The sequence below is a fragment of the Tyto alba genome, unplaced genomic scaffold, assembly GCF_018691265.1.
Source record: "Tyto alba isolate M040663 unplaced genomic scaffold, T.alba_DEE_v4.0 Super-Scaffold_13, whole genome shotgun sequence".
NCBI classification, from domain to species: domain Eukaryota; kingdom Metazoa; phylum Chordata; class Aves; order Strigiformes; family Tytonidae; genus Tyto; species Tyto alba.
Window position 1 is genome coordinate 17568127 of NW_024881275.1, and position 20692 is coordinate 17588818.

The following is a 20692-nucleotide window of genomic DNA, read 5'->3' on the forward strand; positions in this document are numbered from 1 at the left end:
CTGGACACAGTATTCCAGGTGCGGCCTCACCAGTGCTGAATAGAGGGGAAGAAGGATCACCTCCTTTGACCAGCTGGCAACACCCCTACTAATGCAGCCCAAAATACTATTTGCCTCTTTTGCTGCAATGTAAATGATCCCTGTCCTTTCACTCATCTTCACATCAGATAAATATACTGATTTTTCTATAAGCTTTTTTTCTTCTTTCTTATTGAAAGGGACATGTTCTTAAAATCCAAACTCAACCAAGTTGATTATTTATTTTCCAGCTCGGAAATTATGATGCAGACTGGGGAGTGCTAGGAAATTAAAAGCTGTGAGATTAGGCAGCTTCAAAAGGAATTGTTAATTTTGATAATGACATTTTGGATGAAGGATGGTCTCAGATTTCGTATCTGTGTTCATTTCCTGGCTCTGTTAATGCCTTTCTGCCTGACCTCTGCAAGGGTTAATTTCTCCATCTTTCTACTCCTCATCGCAGTGGAATAACAACTCTGCAATCATCCCAACTGTTTCTTGTTAACAGCTGCAGGCTCCCTGGGCCAGAAGCTACTTCTTACCATGCATGCAATTCACAGTTTATCATGGTTAGGTTCCCCTCACCTACTCAGGAGTCTATTAGATGATAACACTGTCAAAATAAGTACAGCTTTACTCACAGTCATCCAAACTGTATACCCATGTATGTTTAATATCTTTTCTACATACATCAATATCAATACTAAAATACAAAGTTTCAAGTACTACTGGCAGAATAAGGATGATTGTGATTTAATCTGTACAAACAAAGTGGTCAGCCTAAATACTTTTGAACTTGAAGGAAAAAAAAAAAAAACCATTGTCAGCAATACAGTTGCTTTCCACCCATAACTCAACTCTAGTGTAACAGGAACCAGTTTATAAGGGGCTTGCTCCTGCAGGGTACTTAGTCATTTAGATACATTGTACTTAAAACATATTCTCTTACACAAAAAGCATTCCGGTTACACACACAGAAATATGTTAGTAAGTCAAAATTTGAATAGCACTGCACTGCAGAGAACAAACGTAAGTTATATATATGTTCAGTTGGCAATGAAATATTGCCAGCAGACCCACAAAAGCAGAAAGATGATGCATAAACCATTCCAAACACTTGATATTGGGTGGTATACCCAAACTAAACTTCCAGATAAAGTACACCAATAAGTACTAATAATAAATTATAAATTTACCTCTTATGTGCAACTACATTCTTCTAAATATTTGGTGTAGTTGGTGACCTTTAAATGTAGCTTCCTCCCTGCCCCCCTCCCTGCTTGCTTGAATTTTTCTAAACATCATATAATCAAGCAGGCGAAGACTGACTGGCAAACGCAGACTTTGGAAAAAATGTATTTCCTTACCATTCTTAGCAAAAAATGTTAGCATCCACCCTGGTTTTAGAACAACTTCCTCTCTCTTCCCACTGTGTTGTATTTGACTTCTCTTCTGAGGACCCACATTTTTACTGCATGTATTTTCCTACCTGGCTTCTACTATGCTTTCTTGCACCTCTCCATTTCATTTCAGATTCTTCTTAAAACTTAGAATGGCCTGTGCTCTTACCCATGTCCTTCCTCCACATCTGAGAATAGGAGATCTCTTCAGAATACTCTTCCCCAGGAGCTATGCTTTAGTTCATTTGAGGCCATGGTATTTCTTCTATGTCTGTTAGACCTGAACTTCTTGTAATCTAATTCCTGTTTCCTATCATGTCTTCCTGTATGAATCTTACTTTTTGCCATAAGAACTGAGGCTATCACCTCATTTCACAAAGACTTAATTTAACATTAACATGTTATTATACAGTTTAACCCCACTTGTCCCCTTTTTTCTCCCCCAAAACTAAGAGCAATTAAAAACAGATGTTACTCACCTGTCAATGAACTGGTCAATTATGACAAGATCACCAGGTTGTATTTCCTCTCGTAATGAACCACAGGCAGTAGTCACTAATACATGTGAACAATTTTCTTCTTTTAATGCCCAGATATTGGCACGATAATTGATGTTTGATGGCATAATTGTATGATGCCTCCCATGTCTGCGAAGATACACGTTGCAAGAGAGTAAAATAAATCAGACTGAAATTGCTCGCCTTCTCCCAGATAAAAAGAATTCCAGGAAATGTAATTTCTCTAAATAAACACTGAAAGTGGAACTGATCATTTAATCTACTTCCAGTGTAGCTTGTTTTCCTAGCTGTATTAAGGTTTTCTCAATATTTAAGAAGTAGTGGTATAGTGTTTAAATGCAAAATTTTTAAGTTCAAGACTGTAATGAAAAGAATCTTGAAAATATAAACCAATATACTTTAGCAGCTTCAAGAGTACAAAAAGCATTTATTTCTGAATTTTCTAAGACAGTTCCATAGATTCTGAAAATCTAACTCTAGCAAATTAAATCTTCCTCCATACATTACAACAAATTTGTAAGGTTTACACACAGCTCTACAAATTTTCTGCTCAGAAGTGCTGTTTGTATTCTCCCATAAAGAAGAGTGGCACACCACAGGAAATTAAAACCAGAAAGAACACACTGTTTTAATGTCATCTTCTCCAAAAAACAGTAGAATCATCACATTTTTCTCTTTGCTCTTAAAATGATCTGACAGCTTTCATAAATTAGAAGAATGACTTCATACTGTTGCAGTGTATTTTTTCACCAAGACAGGAAATACTTAAGTCTTATAAGCACAAACTTATGTGTTATCTCAGTCATGGCTACAGAGGTACATCACTCACATAATGATTAAACACACTTGAAAATTATTTTCAACCATGTACAAGGAAAAGAGAACTTAATTTTCCAACTGATTCTTTCATAAAGACAAAAAGGTCTTCAGAACTTTATCGATTAGGAACTGGGAGTTGCACACAACACGACCAAGCACTGTCAAGCGTGATTCCCACATTGTCATTAGCATTTCTGATAAGCTACTAGGCATGTAGATTTATTGTTTAATGTTGCAGTTGTTGCCATAATCCTCTTCTAGAATATATGTGCCTCTTTTTTTAAATCTCACATTTACAAGCAACTCTGTTTTTTCCCAAAACACAAAGTGAAGTTGGAGGTATCTTAGCCCCAAAAGTAAACTCACGAGGGTCATATGTGAATGGTCATAAATCCCGGCGAGGCTGTAAACCACAGCCAAGTTGTTCAGCCACCTGTAGCCCAAAGCCGACTTTGATGCAACACAGCTATGATCTTGGCTTAGCATTTAATTTCAGAAAATTAGAAAAGTCTTGTCCAGGTGTAATAAAATACAGGAGCAAAGTCCATGCAAGATAAGAAAAGTAAAACCACAGACAGAAGTGTAGTTGCAGAGATGGCTGACAGTCAGCAGCTTATGGAAAAATACTGGCATGAAAAGAACTGGGGCTCTGAGCGCACCACTGGGTCGTAATTGCCCTGACCAGCCTCACCCTAAGCCTCCCCCCAAACAACTGGTGCCCATGAGCCCAGGTGCTCCTGTCTCCAAGCTTAGGCTCCAGACTCCACTCCTGGTGTAAGCTACGTCACAGGCGTGCCTGTCTCCTGGATGGCCTTTAGATCTATGCTGTAGTTTGTCTCCAGACCTGTGTTCTGGACAGACTCTGGACACACCTTGAAGCATTTGTCTCCAAACCTGTCTCTGGCTCCATCTCCTACTGCTCCTACCTGGACTCCCTGGATGGATCCTGGACTTGGTTCATCATCTCCACTTGTCTGGCACTGCTGATGGACCCTGTTATTAGCACCTGGCTCTTCCCATGCTGTCCAGATGCTGATAACTGTTGATATTCTTCTGTTTAATCTAACAGCACTTTGATCCTGGATATCCACAGTTACATTAGTGTGAAATGCACTCATCTGAAGATCCTGCTTTCAGGGTCTCATCTGATTATGGTAGCAGGTGTCTGAATAAAAATGACCCAGGGAGGGAGAACTAAAGGGGATACAGCCTCCTAAGCAATAAAGGTAACAGCCAGAGGACTCAATCACAGGGAATTACTTGGAAGGGTCTACAGTGGTACCAGAGATACAGTTTATCTGGAAAGTGGCAATTTCCCAGTTTCACAAAGGAAATTTGCAAACACAAGGAGCAGACAAATTTACTGTGGTTATCAGGCACCACCTACTTACCACCAGTAAGTATCAAGCAGACAGCCTTGCAGGTTCCCGTTCTTACTAGGACAGCATCCTGCAGTGGATTTCTCTTTCCTAACCTAGATGGTATTTTGAATACATTCAGTCCCTGCAGCATCAAATTTATTCAGGAAAAAATCCAGACTTCTGCTGGACTTTGCTAGCAACCACACAGAGCAAGATGAAATCAGTATAAAATTTCAGTTCACCTAATGTAAAAAGAAAAAACTTCTGAGAAAAATTAAGACATAAAATATAAATCCCGTTAAAATGCTCATTTACCTTGCCAACAGCACACAGTCCACATTTTTTATCTTTCCCAATATCAAAGCATCTGATGGCTGCAAAATAAGCAAGTAAGAATCAGTTACAGCCTGACAATCACATTAGAAACCTTAACTGCTACTTAAAAATAAGCAGAACAGTTGTGAAAGGAAATACTGATTACCACTGTAGTCTTACATTTTCTTCAGCTCAACTCTGTAATTTGATATGGCAGATTAGTAAAACAGTCTCGAACAGGAAGATCAAACTTGACACCAGAAGGTTTATCACAGTTTTTCTATGTCCATACTAACATTAACATTGCAACTCTTTCCTTTGGGGTTTGAAACAATAATACTTGCACATACTTTGAAACAGTATTTCAAACAGTGCTACGCAAACATGAAAAAAGAAGCATGTATGTGTTGCTTTCAGTTGATTAGCACTTCTCACTCTCTCCTGTAAACTTTGGTTGCTTTCTGCTAAACAAGTGTCATTCCCTACTAAAAGGCCCCTCCCAGCAGAAATCTGATTTAATCTGTCCCTTTCCATAACACTTCCCATTCTCTCATCCCCTTTCTATCATGGCCCCCTAGCTCACATTACAGGCATGAGGAGGAGTTCTAGACTCCTCCAACCTGCCCTTCACTTCTTCCCAGCGTACTGACATACTTCCTCTTCCCTGCTGCTGGGAGTCCTGCTTTTGGGAAGAGACCTGTGGTATCACAGAGAACTCCTGGTACATTAGTGGCAGAAGCAGTGTTGTATTTGGTCAGCCCAGGGACCAGGAGACAGCATGCGCTCTCCTCTCACAGCTACACAATGAGAACATGCATAACCAACCAGCCAGGAAGCTAGAGCATTTTGGTTTTAGTTGCCCAGCTGAGACGTGTGTCCTGCCTTGGTTGTACTGCTCACACAGTGCAGCCCCCAAGTCATCAACCACTTCTACAACAAAATGACTGCTCTGTGGGCTGTGTTCTGCTCCTAGGCTATATGCATCAGGGATCTGAAATACACAATGCTTTCTGTTAAAAAATGTAAAGACTCTGTTTAATTAGATGCTAAACTGCATTTCTGCTGAACAGCGGTGCAGCTGGATGTGTTGCTTCTCCTGCTCAATTCAGAATTGTGTGCATTTCACTCTTTTTGTTGCAGTGTAGAAGAAACCATAAATAAGCTGGAAGCCATTCTGCATCAATCTCTTCTTCCATGCCTTGGGATTTAAAGCTGAAATAGCTATTAACAAAATTAAGATTTATTTACTGATCACAGGTTTGCAAGTATCTGAAAGGACTCACACATTTGCATTTAGAAATGTTCTGTTGCCTGCTACTTTATATAATTTTATACGCATTTTAATTCTAGCTGCAAGATTTCTATTAGCATTTAGTTTTACAGCTGTTAACTCTATTACACACTTGAAAACTTGCAGAGATCTAGAATAAAGTAGTATGTGAGTCCCACCTAGTTGCATTTTAGAGATACTAATTTCTGATAAAAACACCACTTTGTGTTCCCTGTTGCACAGATCTTTTGGGATTTTTAACGTGACATCTCTTCAAAGCACCATAATTCACTCAATCACCTAGGTTTAAATTCTGTCACAGATTTACCAGGTTGTTTTTTTTTTTCTGTTTTTTTTTTTTTTTTTTTAAACAAAGGGAATGTTCTAGAAAATTTATTTTTAGAACTGTGTTCTGATTTAAAAGTCACAGTTTAATATTAACCTACTGACATGGCAACGTTTAATCTATTTACCTTACTTTACCTCTACTCATCTGAACCAGACATGGCTTTAAGAGCAAAACTTCACACAGAGTGAAAGCCTTATTGTCTAGCTGCCAAGGCATTTTAATGTTACAACATTCCATAACAATGAAGGTTCACACTTTTGTGGGTTTGGTTTCAGGGTTTGTTTTGTTTTGTTTAGAGAGCATACATTTGCTGTGTGAAGTAGTAAGTGTGCAACTTAGCTCACAACAGGATACAAAAATACTTCCAAAATCCCTGGCCTCATATTGAAATGAAAACTAAGGATCACTAAGTTGAAGACTGGACCCTGTGCTTTACAAGTGACAGATTCAAGTTTATATCAGTTTCGAAAAGATCTGGGGTATAAAGGCGCAATTTAACTATTTGATATTCAGCCCTAACACAGAAATCCACTGAATTCTGGCATACACTGCTGATGCAGCAAGAATGCAACAGTTTTGAAATCAAACAGGCTTCAAAATTTAGTTGCAGCAGCCAGAGTTTCCTTCCCTATCTCCTGCCATCCTAGTCACTTCATGTAACAGAACTATTTGTCATCTTTACACAGATTTTCACATAACACATTCAGGGCATCTTCCAGGTGACTGCCTGAATACACTTCTTGCACATGATTGCTAGAAACATGGCAGAGAAAAAAAAGAAAAAGATTTGGAACAAAGAATGTGTGGCTAAATGATGAACTGACAGTTTAAGAAAAGACTTTGCAGATACTGCATCATATGTCATTAAAAGAGAAAATAAGGATAAACCAGCATGTGTAAAGTTACAAGGAAGTGAAAGATACAGGAATTTCAAACCATGTGTTAACCACAAAACAGAGCTAGTGTATGCCCTCTTTCTCCCACAAGTTCTTTCCAGTGCTGTACCTCTCTACTATTATCTCTGTTGTATTCAGGAACTTTGAAATGCTGACAAAATAATAAAAATTTCCAATGGAACAATCCGAATTTGAAGCTCTAATAGAGTATTTTTAAAGCAAGATTTAATAATAAAAGGCCCAATGAAAAGTTCCTAAACATGAATAATTCATATATGTATTTAACTACTTCCCTGTTCCACAAAATCCAAGTCAGATATATATTACTCAGTGTTGCAAAACAGAAAAGGAACTAAAGAACCCTGGGCAGTTAAGCCTAAATTATGACAGTAACAAACAATTGAAATAAATTCCTTTTATCAGCAACATAAATATGCATAAAGTATTGTTCATGTGATGCTTACAGATTTCATTTTTTCTTTAGTCTCACCACAGAAGCAAGCTGAAACAGAAAATAGAATGAACAAGCAAAATAAAAATCTAAGTAAAACTTGAGATGGAAAAGTATCTCATAGGTTCCCCAAGCCTTCATTTAACCTGTGATCTAGTTTAAGAACCAAACAACATACATGATTTTGGGGAGGCAGTAGAGGAGCTTAAGCATTACGTAACACGTCCTGACTTTCCTGATGTAAACATACAAAGCTTATTTGCAAGGTGGAAACCCCCATCCCACTTTGTTTGCCAGATATACCTATGACCAAAAAAAGAGAGGGCATCTAAAATAATTTTCTAGAATGGGAAGATATCTTGCTGACTTGGGGAAAGGTGATTCAGCACCAAGTTCTGTCATCCGGAAAGTAAAACAATCTATCTGAAAGCATATTCTGAACAATGTTTTATTAGTAGCTTCAAAATGCAATGATGAAGATAAATGGTGTTATAAGCAATTTTCACATCCTACAAGAGAACAATACCTTCCATATCTGGAGATAGAATACCAAAAAGTTTTTGGGTATTTTCCATAGAATAACAAATCTTTGATGAAATTAAAATGGTGGAAGTGGACAAGGGAGAAAAGAAGGCTGGAATATTAACACTGTATGCATATTTATTTTTGAAAAAAAAAAAAAAAAAAAAAGTACTGCATTTTCACTAGTATTACTAATGTAACTTGGAAGATCATGGGAGGGCCAATGCCAATAGAGAGAATTTCAAAAATTCTCATACTAGTTTCCTTTAAACTTTTCCATATTTCCCCTGAAAAGAATATCCTCACATTCAATAATGATGTAAGCTTTCTTATCAAATGATTCTTATGATTCAAGAAGGCCAAAGCAGAAGACAATTCAAGGACTATATATGAACAAAATTTTTAAAAGCTATTAATAATTGGCTAATATTTAGCTATTAATATTATCTAATTAAAAATCTATTATTCTGCTTTTAAAAGTAAAGAAACAGCATTAAATAAATGTTTATTTTGCTGTTGTCAAATGTCAGAGGTGTCAAGGAACATCACCACCAGAAAGGTTTTCAGCTAAAAGTCTTTTGGCTATGTCCTTGCCAAGAAACATAAGAATTAAAAAGGAAAATTTAAGTAAAGTAGAATTTTACACTTTGCATTTTTACAGGATAGAATAAAATGGACATAGTTTTTTTTTAACTATGCCTTGCATTTTCCTTTTGGCAGTCAGACATTAATTTTCATTCTTCCCAGTTTTGCTTGAATTAAATAGGCTTGATGTTGCATCTCTAATTCTCTCAGCAATTAAAAGACTACAAAGTTCTGAACTTAGAATCTTATTTAGATTAAGCCCTCTATCTCTTAAAACTTCAGGCAGATTCTCTCTTCACTGATGTCACAGCTCTATGAAAAAGCATCTCTATGGCAGAAAAATCCCAGTTTGGTTTTATTTCAGGACAGTTTGGTTTTATTTGGTGACAATCACGAACACGACACACCTTTAGGAAAAAATACTAACCTAAACCACCAACTTCTAAACTTCTCTAAACACACTTAAAAACAGTTCTCATCTGCCCTTTTGCATTCAGCAATAGCTGCTTCTCTCATCTCTGCTGATGACAGGCAGGCTGTGTAACACCTCCTTCCTGAGTGCTAAAAGGTCTCTGCAGCAAAATAAGCAAACATGGATCCACCTAATGACACCAATTAAATTTGACTCACTCAATGCATTTTATGCCACTGCTACTTGTGGTCCAAGCCCTGCATATCTTACAGTAAGGCTGATCTACCAGTTGCTCCATAAAGATGAAACTGCATTCAAACATTGAAGTTAATGCGATTCTATGCAGGAGTGAATCTATCTGAAACAGCCATCAGACTGACTGTCTTAATTTTTAGGAGTTCACATCTACAGGCAGAGAGAAGAGAGACAGGCCAGCAGGGATAAGGACAAAACCCCGCTGTTTGGCTGTGCTCCCCTTCACAGATGCAGAAGCACCATGAAGTTGCATTCAGGACAGCTTAAGAGTCCCAGTTCAGCTCACCACAGTATCTAGAATCCATGTTTGGGTTCCTACCATGACATCTCAGTTATACACCACTCCCCAGCCCTGCCTCACACAGAGACAAAATATTCAGAATCTATTTCTTTAAATTGAGCCTACACAAAATGCATAATACACAAGCTCAGACACAGCCAGCCCACTGGATTAAGGTTTCTCACAAATCACAACAGGCAACCAAGATTTATTTTCCCCTACTCATGTTGCATACTGTGAAGAACACAAAAACAACAGTAGCTAAGCTGCTTCCTAAATGAAATTTAAAAATCCTTGCATACTGAGGAAGCTTCTTCCACTCCCTTGTGCAGGCACCATCCTGCAGGTACTCCTATTCTTCTCATTAATACTAAACCCTGCTGTAGGCCACCTACTGCACCACACAATTTGGGCCACCCAAATTCTGCTGCATTCTAGTGCTGTGACAGAACAGCAAATGCTGTGCTGCTACTGTGCCCTTAACTCTGACCTGAATAGACCCCAGTGAGGGAAGAGTGTTTCATCCTTCCTGGATACTTTTGCTTTGTGAGCACACTCCAGACACAGAGACTCTGTGACCAGCGATGACTCTTAAAAGAATACAGAATGCAATGGCAACTGGTTTGTTTCAGACCAGTGCTGGCTCTCTTTTGGAGAGCAGGGTACAGAAAATGGAGGAGCCGAGATCCCTTCATTCTCTTGTAGTTTGTAAGACTTTGAAGGAAGGTGGAAAAGTCAAATGTGTTTTTCTGATTATGTTTTCTCCTCCCTTAATCTTTATCTCCTTCCCCTTCTTGAATGGCACGCACAGAGACTCTGCTTGCTTTTTACACTCTTACTTCCCCCTTAAACCACTTTGAATGGAGGCACAGACTCAGATTTTCAATCACACACCACAGTGCTTAGCTTTCTGGCAAGTTTCTACCCATTAATTGGCTCTTGCTATCACACACCAAATGTTTTATTGTATGTATACTAGCTTACACTGGTAGATTTCATAAGAGATAATTCCGACAGCAATTATAAAGCACCCAGACTCCCCCAGTCTTATGACATTACAGAGTATCTAAGATCCAGTTCTACTATTAACTTCCTGTGTTCACTAGAACCTCTCTCTCCCTTCCTGCCCATAAATCTCTCATCCTTTGTCTTGCCTGAACCTACTCTAAGTGCTTTGGGGCAGAAATTGTCCTTCATAACACACTTGGCACTGTGTATAGAGCAACACCCCTAGCCTCCACTCCCTTTTGCGAAGGAAAAGGGCTGAGGCAATGTGAAGGAGAGCTGGCCAAGAATACCTGTGCCACAAAAAACATTTCAGAGGTTCATTTTCAAATCAGTTTCAAATTATGTGGTTATAAGAATGACCGTAAGGAGAGCATTGGTATGTAAAGCATAATTCAGTGGTTACAGGGAAAAGGGTGGCCCATATACCTCAAAGGAGTTTTCTGCAATTCAGAAAGGCTCCTAGAGCAATCTGAGATATACTACAGGTCACACAACAGCACAGATTTGAAAGAGAGGGTTTATCCCTCCTGACTGCAAATTCAGGACAGAGTTTGTAAATTCATCCAATCTACAAATGAAAAGAGGTATTATCTCCTTTGCACATCATCTTTGTACAAACTAAGATGCACAGAATACATAGCAACTAAAAGGAAACAGTCCTGTGACAGTATTTACTTTATACATTCATTTAACAGTCCGAAAATTCTTAAAGCATATAAATATCTTTAAAACCAGCAAAAATTCTCAGTAATAATAATAATAATAATAAGTTATACACACCTTGCCATAAGGAGTAGCAACATATTTTTCTGTTCTTCCTTCTAAGATATCCGGATCATCCAGGCCAGTTCCACCAATAATTCCAATCTTACACAGAAAAGTACATATTAGTCTTCTGAGATTATACTCCATCTAACAGCATGTCTGAAAAACTAACTAGACAGCTACAAAATGTGTTTTTTGCTTGAGATAGGGCTAGACTACAGATCAACAAAACATAAGATGCCCAGCAGTTTACCAGAAAGGAAATTTAAAATGACTGATTTTAAACAACTGTATTTAATTCACTAATTTCTTACTCTATGATTCTCCTTTTCAAAGATACCAAATTAAAAAAGCTATGGAATATGCACAAAGATGGGTCAATTCGTCATTCATTACCAATACAAAAATGAAGGGTGTTATTTGGGAATGCCTCTCATGAGAGAGAAATACCTGTATAAAGCATATTATAACAAAGGCTTCTTGTTCAGATGGGGAAAAACAGTCCAATACATAACGGCCATGCCGAATACCAGGCATTACTATGTAGTATTATACACACAAAATAATTATTTTTCAAAAAAATTAGAAGCTTTTTGTGTTGACTTGGCAAGATCTAAGAACTCAGTTCTGTAAATAGTCTCTGTACAGCTTCTGAAAAGGAGGATGGCTCAACAGCATCTTCACAAGTGAAATAAAAAGAATCTGCTGATTATTTCAACTGCTGTTAGCACCACTGGGTTTCTTCACATATATGCAATTAGATCTTCTGGTACCTAAAAGGTGTAAGTGCTCAAACTCGGCCTGCAGCTGGGTCACTAACTGTCTCCAGCATAGACGCATTGGTGTCAGGTTTTATTGAACTCATCTTTCCCTAAGTAGAAACTTAACAGACTCTTGCTTCTTCTACTTTTTTAATGAAATCTTTTCAAGTACTTTTTTGCAAATTTTTATGATGACTAACAGTTTCAAAGCATAAGAAGGGAAAAGAGAGGGCAAAGCAAAGGGCCACTTAAATAAAATGTATGTTATTTACCCAGGAAATTAGGCTAAAAGTGCTATGATGTGTATTGATACAACTTGCAGTGAAGAACCATGAAATGACTCACAATTACCACTTATCTGTCATGCTTTAGTAATCACAGATTTCTTGTTCTTGCTCATCTGTTCTATTTCTTTTGTAAAAGAGGGGAAAGAAAATAAAAGGTAATTTGAAACATAAATTCTCATTGACATTAAATTCACCTGTGATTTCATAGTCCAGCTAAAGAAAAAAGAATCTTAATTGTCTTGTTTCTAGTTTATCATTGGAAAGTATCTTGGTTTTGTCCTTCTAGGGATAATTTAACTTTCAATCAAGTCAAGTTTTCTCTTGAGTTCAGAACATTTCTAGTTCTTTGGATAGAATGAGTACTGTCAGGCCCTTCACAGCCTCAATTTAAAACTAATGCCACCATTTATCATACACAGAGAAAATTCTACTCTTTTTTTTTCCCTCCAGTGTGACCAGTTGTTGTAAAGTTTGTCTCACTTTTAAGTCAAAGAATTCATATTATGGTGGAGTTGCTTGTCATGGGAGGAAAAAAAAAAAAACTGAACCATTCTGGCATGACTTATTAGGGCATGGTTCCACCATTTTTTATTATTTTTAAAGACAGAAAATTTCTCAAGTAAAACCTCCAGACCTTAACATACACCACCTCCCTTCCACAACACACACCCAATTGTCTCTTACTCTAGCTTTTTCTTAACTTTCACATTCAGAGACCTCATTTGTTCAACCACTGTATTAGTTGGCTCATAAAACATCTTATTTCAACAAGCAGCAGTTCTGTGGTCTTCATTACACACCAAACACTTCCGAGAAAGTTCTCCACACCAGAATGTGTAAACAGTCGTACACTGAAGTAGTTTCAACAGATCTCCTATTTCCTTTTGCTACCCTCATGTGGAGCACGAGGAGTAGCGCAAAGGGAAAATACCAGTAAAAACCCACAAACTCCAACACTGAATACACTCAAGCATTAGGGAAGACCTAGATCACTGTTTGCAATAGTACTGAGGGGTCTGTTCCCATATTACTCATGTTACTTATCACAGATGTTCAGATTGTTAGGTTGCTCATGAAAATCCTTAAAACTATATAAATTTTAGGATGAATAATTTTTTGTCTTAAGAATCATGTGAGAAGTGTACAACAGGAGCAATCAGAAAGCTCAAAAGCAACAAAAGACCACTTTTAACATTGTTCATGCATGCATTCAGTAAACATGGAAGATTACTACATTAAGAGAAGCCAGGATCAAAATGGTGCCTTTTTTGTTTATTTTGTTTGTTTGTTTTTTAAAAAATCTAGAAAAAATATGGTTCCTTCAGTAACTTAGCTAGCTTTAGTTTGGTATAATCCTTGTTTTATTAGTGTCCTATGACTTAAGATTGAGAACTTTCAAAATCAAATGCTTATCTGCCTGAATTTTTATGTCTGGCAAAGTGAAAGTTGGGACTGAGAAAAACAGTGCAATGCTGAAGATACCAGCTACAGCTACATGACATAAAAGTTATTTTGGATTATTCCTCCCTGCAAAACACCTCAGCAGCGGTTTGGTCAATCTTCAAGCCATCTTAGGCAGCACTGGCAAGAGAAATGCTGGGCTCACTGTAATTCACAGAAGAGCTACTACAGTGGAAGCAAAGTTAGGTCAGCAGAGATTTGTTGAAACAGCTGCTTCTCCAACCATGTAATGCCAGCTTGGAGCTGGCAGCTCCAAACATAAAAGTAATTTTATTTCTCTGCAATATAATTATTTTTCCTCCAGTTTACATAATCTCCAGGAATATCAGGTGTGTCTGGGGACTGGAGACCCCAAAATCTGATTCTACATTAAATTCTGCTTTACAGACCATCTAGTGAATTATCAAAAGTAATGCAGCAGCTCTACGCTCAGCGGGGAGATACCCTGGCAAGGGAGCTGAAGTCCATTTCCATCTAGCAACCCAGTCAAGGAATGGCAAAGAAGAGTTGACTCAGGGAAAAAAGTCTCACCTTTCCTCAAAAGGCAGAGACAGTCACATCTATATAGGAGTGACCTCAAGAATGGAAAGATGCAAGACTGTATGCTCCATTCCAGACTTTGCATCCTACAAAGAGACATGAGAGACCTCTAAAAAAAATAGTAGAGGCTGCAGCTAAGGCTATCTGGAATAAAATCTAAAGTAAAATAGAACTGCAGTAGAATGAAACATGAAGTATTTTACTATGGTATAGTCCACTTCAAACACTGGGATGAAGAGCAACAAAAGTGAAACCTAACAAAAAGTTATCGCACCACTAACTACTAAATCAAAAGCATTTCTTTGTAGGAGTCCAAATAATGATCACACTTAAGTGTATGCCTTTCTTCACCTGCTGTCTGGTGAAATTCCTCAAACAGGTTGAAGCACAAGACACAGAAGTCTCAGGGCAGTAACAGTCTACACTTGTCCATCTCAGTCTTAAAACACTGGTATGTGTTAAGCGTTGTCGCAATCATCTAAGAGTCCTTGTGACAACTGACAACCAATGAATACATCTGTATTCCTCATTCTTCTAATTTGGGAATAATGAGAAGAGGATGGCATTAAAAAGACTCTCATTTAAAAGGTCATAAGCAGCAAGCTGCATAGAATTTACTGTTTCTGTAAAATTAGGGCAGTTTATAATCGATTTCCACACACCAACTGGGAAAGGTACTTCACCTCTGAAAAGCAATTCGTATTTTGGTCAAAAAGGCAAACCCAGAGCTCCAGTCTAACCGGCTTGCGCATCCCCGGCCAGGCCGTCACGTTTTGGAGCCATTTTCTAAGTCCACGGGACAGACCAGCCTCAGGCGAAAGTTCCGTACCAGCTCTGGTTTTTGTGCGACTGTTACAAACCCGCCCCAGTCCCTCTCACTGACAAATCCGACACACGGCATCCGCGTCGAAACACCCGAGAAGCAGAGGCCTGCAGCTTGCTTTTTTTTTTTTTAAGAAAAAAAAAAAAAAAGAAAATCGTCTCTTCCGGGACGGCCGCGGCAGAGCCGGCAGGGACACGCGGGTCGGGCCGCGGCGGCGCGGCCCCACCACGGGCGAGGCGGCGGCCGCGGAGGGTCCCGCCAGGCCGGCCCCTCTCCCACGCGGCACCACCGACGGCCGCCGCGCTGCCGCGCCAGCTGCCGGCGGGGCGAAGGCAGCGGCCGGCCGGCCGGCAAGCTGCGGCGCGCGAGAGGCAGCGCCGGGAGGGCGGCAGCGCGGCCCGGGGCCGGCGTGGGAGGAGGAAGACAACGAGCGGGCAAGCGGCTGAGGGCGGCCGTGGGCGCCGCCTCCTTCCCTGTCCGTGGCGGCGCGGACAGGCGCTTACCTTCACGGCGGCGGCGGCGGCGGCCATCTTGGCGGGGAGGCCGGGGGCGGGGCGGGGCGGCCGCCTAGCCCTCCGGGGCCGCGCGCCGCGTGTGGCCCGGCCCCGCCCCCCGCCGCTCCCGCCGCCGCCGCGGCCCGGTGGGAGGGCAGTGCCCGCCGCCGCCCCGCTAGGGGGCAGCGCCCGCCCGCGCTGAGGGGAGCCCGCGCCGGGCACCGGCGGCGGTGGGGGCGGGGGACGGGGCGGGGGATGGCAGCGCCGCGGGTCGGTGCCTGCGGCCTGAGGGGGGAGGGCGAGGGCGCCCGAGGGACCCCGACGCCGGGTGCGGGGCCGATACTCGCTGGTTTTGCCTAGTGCCAGGCGCGCAGCTGGGATTCTTCAGGGAACGATTAGGAACAGGCGATGAGGAACAGCACCCCGGAATGAAATCTGGTTTGTCGTGATTGTGTATCACAGCATCGGACATAACTGCCTTTTTTTTCTTTTTTTTTTTTTTTTTTTTTTTTTTTCAGAAGTGGATCTCGCCATCCCATTATTTCTGAGTGTTTGTATTGGTACACTGTTCTTACACTTCACCACTGGCCTCATTAGAATGTCTCCAGCGTGCTTTTGAAACATCACTATCATTTAGTCTGTAAGCCCTGATATGTTACTAAATCCTTGAAATGTCTCCTCAGTAAAGGTTTTATTACCCTTTTAAAAGTTTTCGCCTTGGAAGTACTTTTATTAAGTCAATGAGAATGCTATGTTTAAATACGTCTTGAAATCACAGCCAGGGTACCCATCCCACTTTCTTTTTGATAATTCTAATCCGCATGTTTACATGCAACTCTCCCGGAGTCTTCACTGGCTGCATGTAAACAGAACGATGCTGCAGCTGGTGGTAGGCAAACACTTTTCAAAGTTATGCTGCAGTTCCAGAAAATGGTGTTCCACAAATGTTGTGGTATAATAGAAATATCTATTTAAATGTGTAAGCATGTGCTAAAAATGCTAAGCATTGGCTCTGTCTCTCTGAAAGCTACCTTTCAGATGGTCCATATTTCAGCTAGGCCACCTATCATACTCCTTGTGGCACTGTGGTTTATTTGACTTTCCCCAAAAATTCCTCTGTTTGTCAACAGAGGGTGGAACTAAACCACCACAAAATCCCTGGCGCACCTTATAAAACAGTCACATGAAGCAAAACCTGCTGATTAGTCCTGTATTGCCAGAAACAACAAAACGAGACTAAAATTCCAGCTCTAACCTATATGAAAATTCCTAATTTATAGTATTTGTAACTAAGTAGAAGATGTTTGCTTTTAATTAAAACCCAATTCATTTAGAGGTTTAATATGGTTTAAATTAAGGATGATCCAAAAATTATCCTGAGATCAAACTGGAGCATGTTCAGGGAAAAAAAAAAAAAAAAATTTCTGTCTGAAGTACACATATGTAGAAAGTACATATATTTAGCTCTCCAAGCTAAATATAGCTTTAAGTCATATGAGAAGGTAAATACTATATTGTTATATGTTAATAATTACAATTTTCTTATTGTTGCCACAAGTCCATACATTTAATCATAACATTCACTTTACCATAATGTGATCTTACATTTTGAGAAACATCAATAGTTTTGACATATTTATGCATTTTATTACTATAGATAGATACAAATATCAAATGTAGAGCTTTCAAAAATAGACAGTATCTTGTTAATTGGAGTTACTTATATTTAGAAGTATTTGTCATAGATTTTCTTTAAAGCAACTTTATCTATCAGAGAGACCTCAGCCATCCAGACATGCTATTCTCACGTGTCACTCAGTGTTACCTGTCTGTTAAAAAATGTCATATATCTGTTAGTAAATGCAGTCGGATTCATCACTGAACATATGTCCTACATTTTATTGCAGCTTAGAAATTTGCTGAGATCTGTGAGGCAGTTCACTGAATACCAGGAAAAGGATATTTCTGATAATTTAAGGCAGTAGCAGCTGGTTCTGAACTTGTATTTCAGCTGGAATTTGGCCTCTGTGCAGCTTTGAACACTTCATCATCTTGTCTTCAGTGTATGTTAGAGATCTTCATATACAGCTGGGATGTTCAACACAGAGGCTGAAGAATTCTTACTGCATTTGAAAATGTGAGACTATACTGATGAGAAATGGACTTTGGAAAATCCAAAGTAGTTAATAAAGGGAGAAAGAAGGTCATGGGTGAAGTTACGTATTAACTTTTCCAGTGCAGTGCAGTATAGCCATAATACCATTCTAGGTTGGCCTTTCTATTGAAGGTATACGTTCTACTTTCAGTGCACAGAATCTTATAATCTGAATAATTTTTGGCAATTCCTTCTATTTAATTCTACTACAATTTTCCTCTTGAATTGCTTATAAAAAGCTGTGTCAGTTGTGCTGCAGTCTTCATCTTTTACCACAACTATGTGCAATCCATTTGCTTTTTTGGTTCTATTTTTTAATTCTTTTTTATTATGAAAGCTCACGTTGTTTAAATGGTGTGAAAATACTCATTATTTGAACTCTGAGGGACTGTAAGTTAAAAGGGTCCTTTCTTACTTCCATTAAAAACTTGTGCTACCTGTTCCCGCAGAGGCTGTTCCCACCAGAGTTTGATACTGTAGCTGTCCAGAGAGGTACCAGTTTTCCAGTTTCATGCTTATGGACTTTCTGTATTATATGTATCTTGTAGGAGTATTGCTCTATATAAAGCTGTCTATATATCCAGGGTAAACCTGAATACAGAACAGCAAACAGAAAAGACTACTCATGGTGAATTGTTAATGACATAGATATTGCCAAGAAATGTTGAACTGGAAGCCCAAAAGAAGATGTCTAGTCTAAGGCACATTCAGGACAGTGGGTGGACAACGTAAAATCAGAAAAAGGAGCTGAAAAACTGTTTTCTTGCAGACAAACTAAGTACCTTTTAAAATTCAATACCGTGCTAATTTCAGTTTAGCAGTTGACTAGTAAAGAAAACCTCTATTAATAGGAAATTTTGCATTTCTTCAAGTGAGCTCACTGTGTATTCATTGTTGTGGTTTAAACCCGGCCGGCAGCCAAATCCCACGCAGCCGCTTGCTCACCCTCTTCTGCATGGGTGGTGGGGGAGGGAATTGGAGGGGTAAATGGAGACTCATAGGTTGAGATAAAACCAGTTTAATAATTGAAATAAAATAAAACAATAATAACAATAGAAAGTAGAAACAGGTAATGCACAACGCGATCGCTCACCACCTGCCAACTGATTCCTAGGCTATTCCCACCTAGCGATCCCAAAAAAAGCCAAGATCCCAAAATCACAATCATGGAAGCAAGAGAGAACCCCCTCCTTACCAGCTAGCCGTCTTCTATATACTGATCAGAAAGTTATATGATACAGAATATTTCGTTAGCTAATTTAGGTCTGGTGCTCTGGCCGTGCTCCTTCCCAGCTCCTTGTGCACCTGTGCACGGGCAGGACATGGGGAGTTGGAGAGTCCTGGATCTCTCAGCAACAACTGCTGAGCATGTTATCAGCATTCTTCTTGTACCAAACCCCATATTGAATGCAAAGCACAGCACTGTTCTAGCTGCTAAGAAGAAAAATTAATTCTATCCCAGCTACAACCAGGACAGTATCAACATCTAGTTAATTCCCATTATTTAAACCAGCTTATAACCTAGGTCGAGCCATACATGCATTTAAACCTTCAGAATGATTTAACTGTTCACTAACAAGTAAGAAATAGTACTTTGTGAACTAAACATTTTCAAATGCTTACATTTCTATAGACAATATGCTTTTGGTAACTCAGTTTTGAATAGCTTAAAATTCAAGTCCTGTTATAGGACTGAGAGAAGGAATCCAGTTCAGTGGCTGTTCATGAGTAAACTGTAATCCAGAAATTCTTAACACAGCGTTTATAATCATGAGTAGTCAGCTTTCTACAGCAGCCATTTGAAACTGGAAGCAGGTAATCAAACACCACTTGACCAAAACCACCACCATAATATTCAAGAAAATATTGTTAACATGGATATTCAGTATGAATGTACACTATTAAAAATACTCTGGTTACAGAATTACTGCAATTTCAGTTCACAATTCCATTTATGATATCAGAGAAAACCTTGAAACAAAATGATAGCTTTGCATTTTCCCAGAGTGTGCACTTTGTACTTCATATTCTAAATGATGGAATTTAAATCCATTTATCTGAATAAAAATGAGTCATTTAGTGGAGTTTCATTTCACTTTTTAAAAAATAAAATAAATGCATGATGACTTGTAGGCTCTCTGCTTTGATTTCACAGTGCTTCAAGTGGCTGTGTCTCATGGGCACTGTTTCATCGGCTTAAGTTAAAATAATGCATAAGAACTAGGTATCATTTACACCTTACACCACTCAAAAAAGCCAAAATAACCTTCAGATGAAAATAAGTAATTTATACATCAGATTAAGGACCTTCAAACTTAAATGTAAAGTGTAATTTTTTATGTCTTGAGAGAATTATAGTGGAAGTCCACATGTAGCTAATACCTGAAAACCTCATCCTTAGAAGAACTGATGGGAAGGTCTGACAATTTAAGGTTCCCACAACTGTCTAACAGTTTTGACCATATGCCTGGCAGAGTTATGAAATCTTGTCCAAGTGAACAGAAAAATTCTTGTTTGTGTAAGAAGCACTTTAATTACACAAATAGTATATTATTAAGTTAAATATAGAAAACGATCTATGTGTAAGAAGGTAATTCTTCACAGTGCAAACCAAGGATGGGAAAAGAGGGTCTAATGTGAGCAAATAATGAGGACACAGTGACCTTTGAGTTTTAATCCCTCTTCTGACATCAGATACTTTTGTACATTAAAATACTTTAAACTCTGTCCCTCCTGTAAAGTCATAATCAAGATGATAATCAACCTCAACTATGTTAAAGGGGTGTTCAGATTAGCTAGAGTGTATTTGTGAAGATGCTTTGAAGATGAAAAGCACAGTGTCAAGGTAAAAGGTCTTACACTTCAAAGAAACAACATTGACGCTGAAGAGAAGGGAAAATAAAGGCTCAGTCAAGTTTACCTCCTTCATTCATTCATGCAGACCTCA

General features: G+C 39.2%; 1 protein-coding gene across 2 annotated transcripts in view; it reads right to left on the reverse strand.

Moving 5' to 3' along the window:
• The window catches only part of LOC104366271 (methylthioadenosine phosphorylase), a 31534-nt gene extending 15894 nt beyond the window's left edge, over positions 1-15640 (reverse strand). For both annotated transcript variants that reach the window (XR_006164870.1, XM_042787951.1), the window contains exons 1-4: positions 15600-15640; positions 11240-11326; positions 4432-4490; positions 1898-2065 (exon numbers count right to left, since the gene is read on the reverse strand). Coding sequence is in view for 1 of the 2 variants with exons in the window: in XM_042787951.1 (XP_042643885.1) it covers positions 1898-2065; positions 4432-4490; positions 11240-11326; positions 15600-15626 (341 nt within the window). In the remaining variant the exon portion in view is untranslated. The remainder of the gene's footprint in view (positions 1-1897; positions 2066-4431; positions 4491-11239; positions 11327-15599) is intronic.
• Between the last annotated feature and the right edge of the window lie 5052 nt (positions 15641-20692).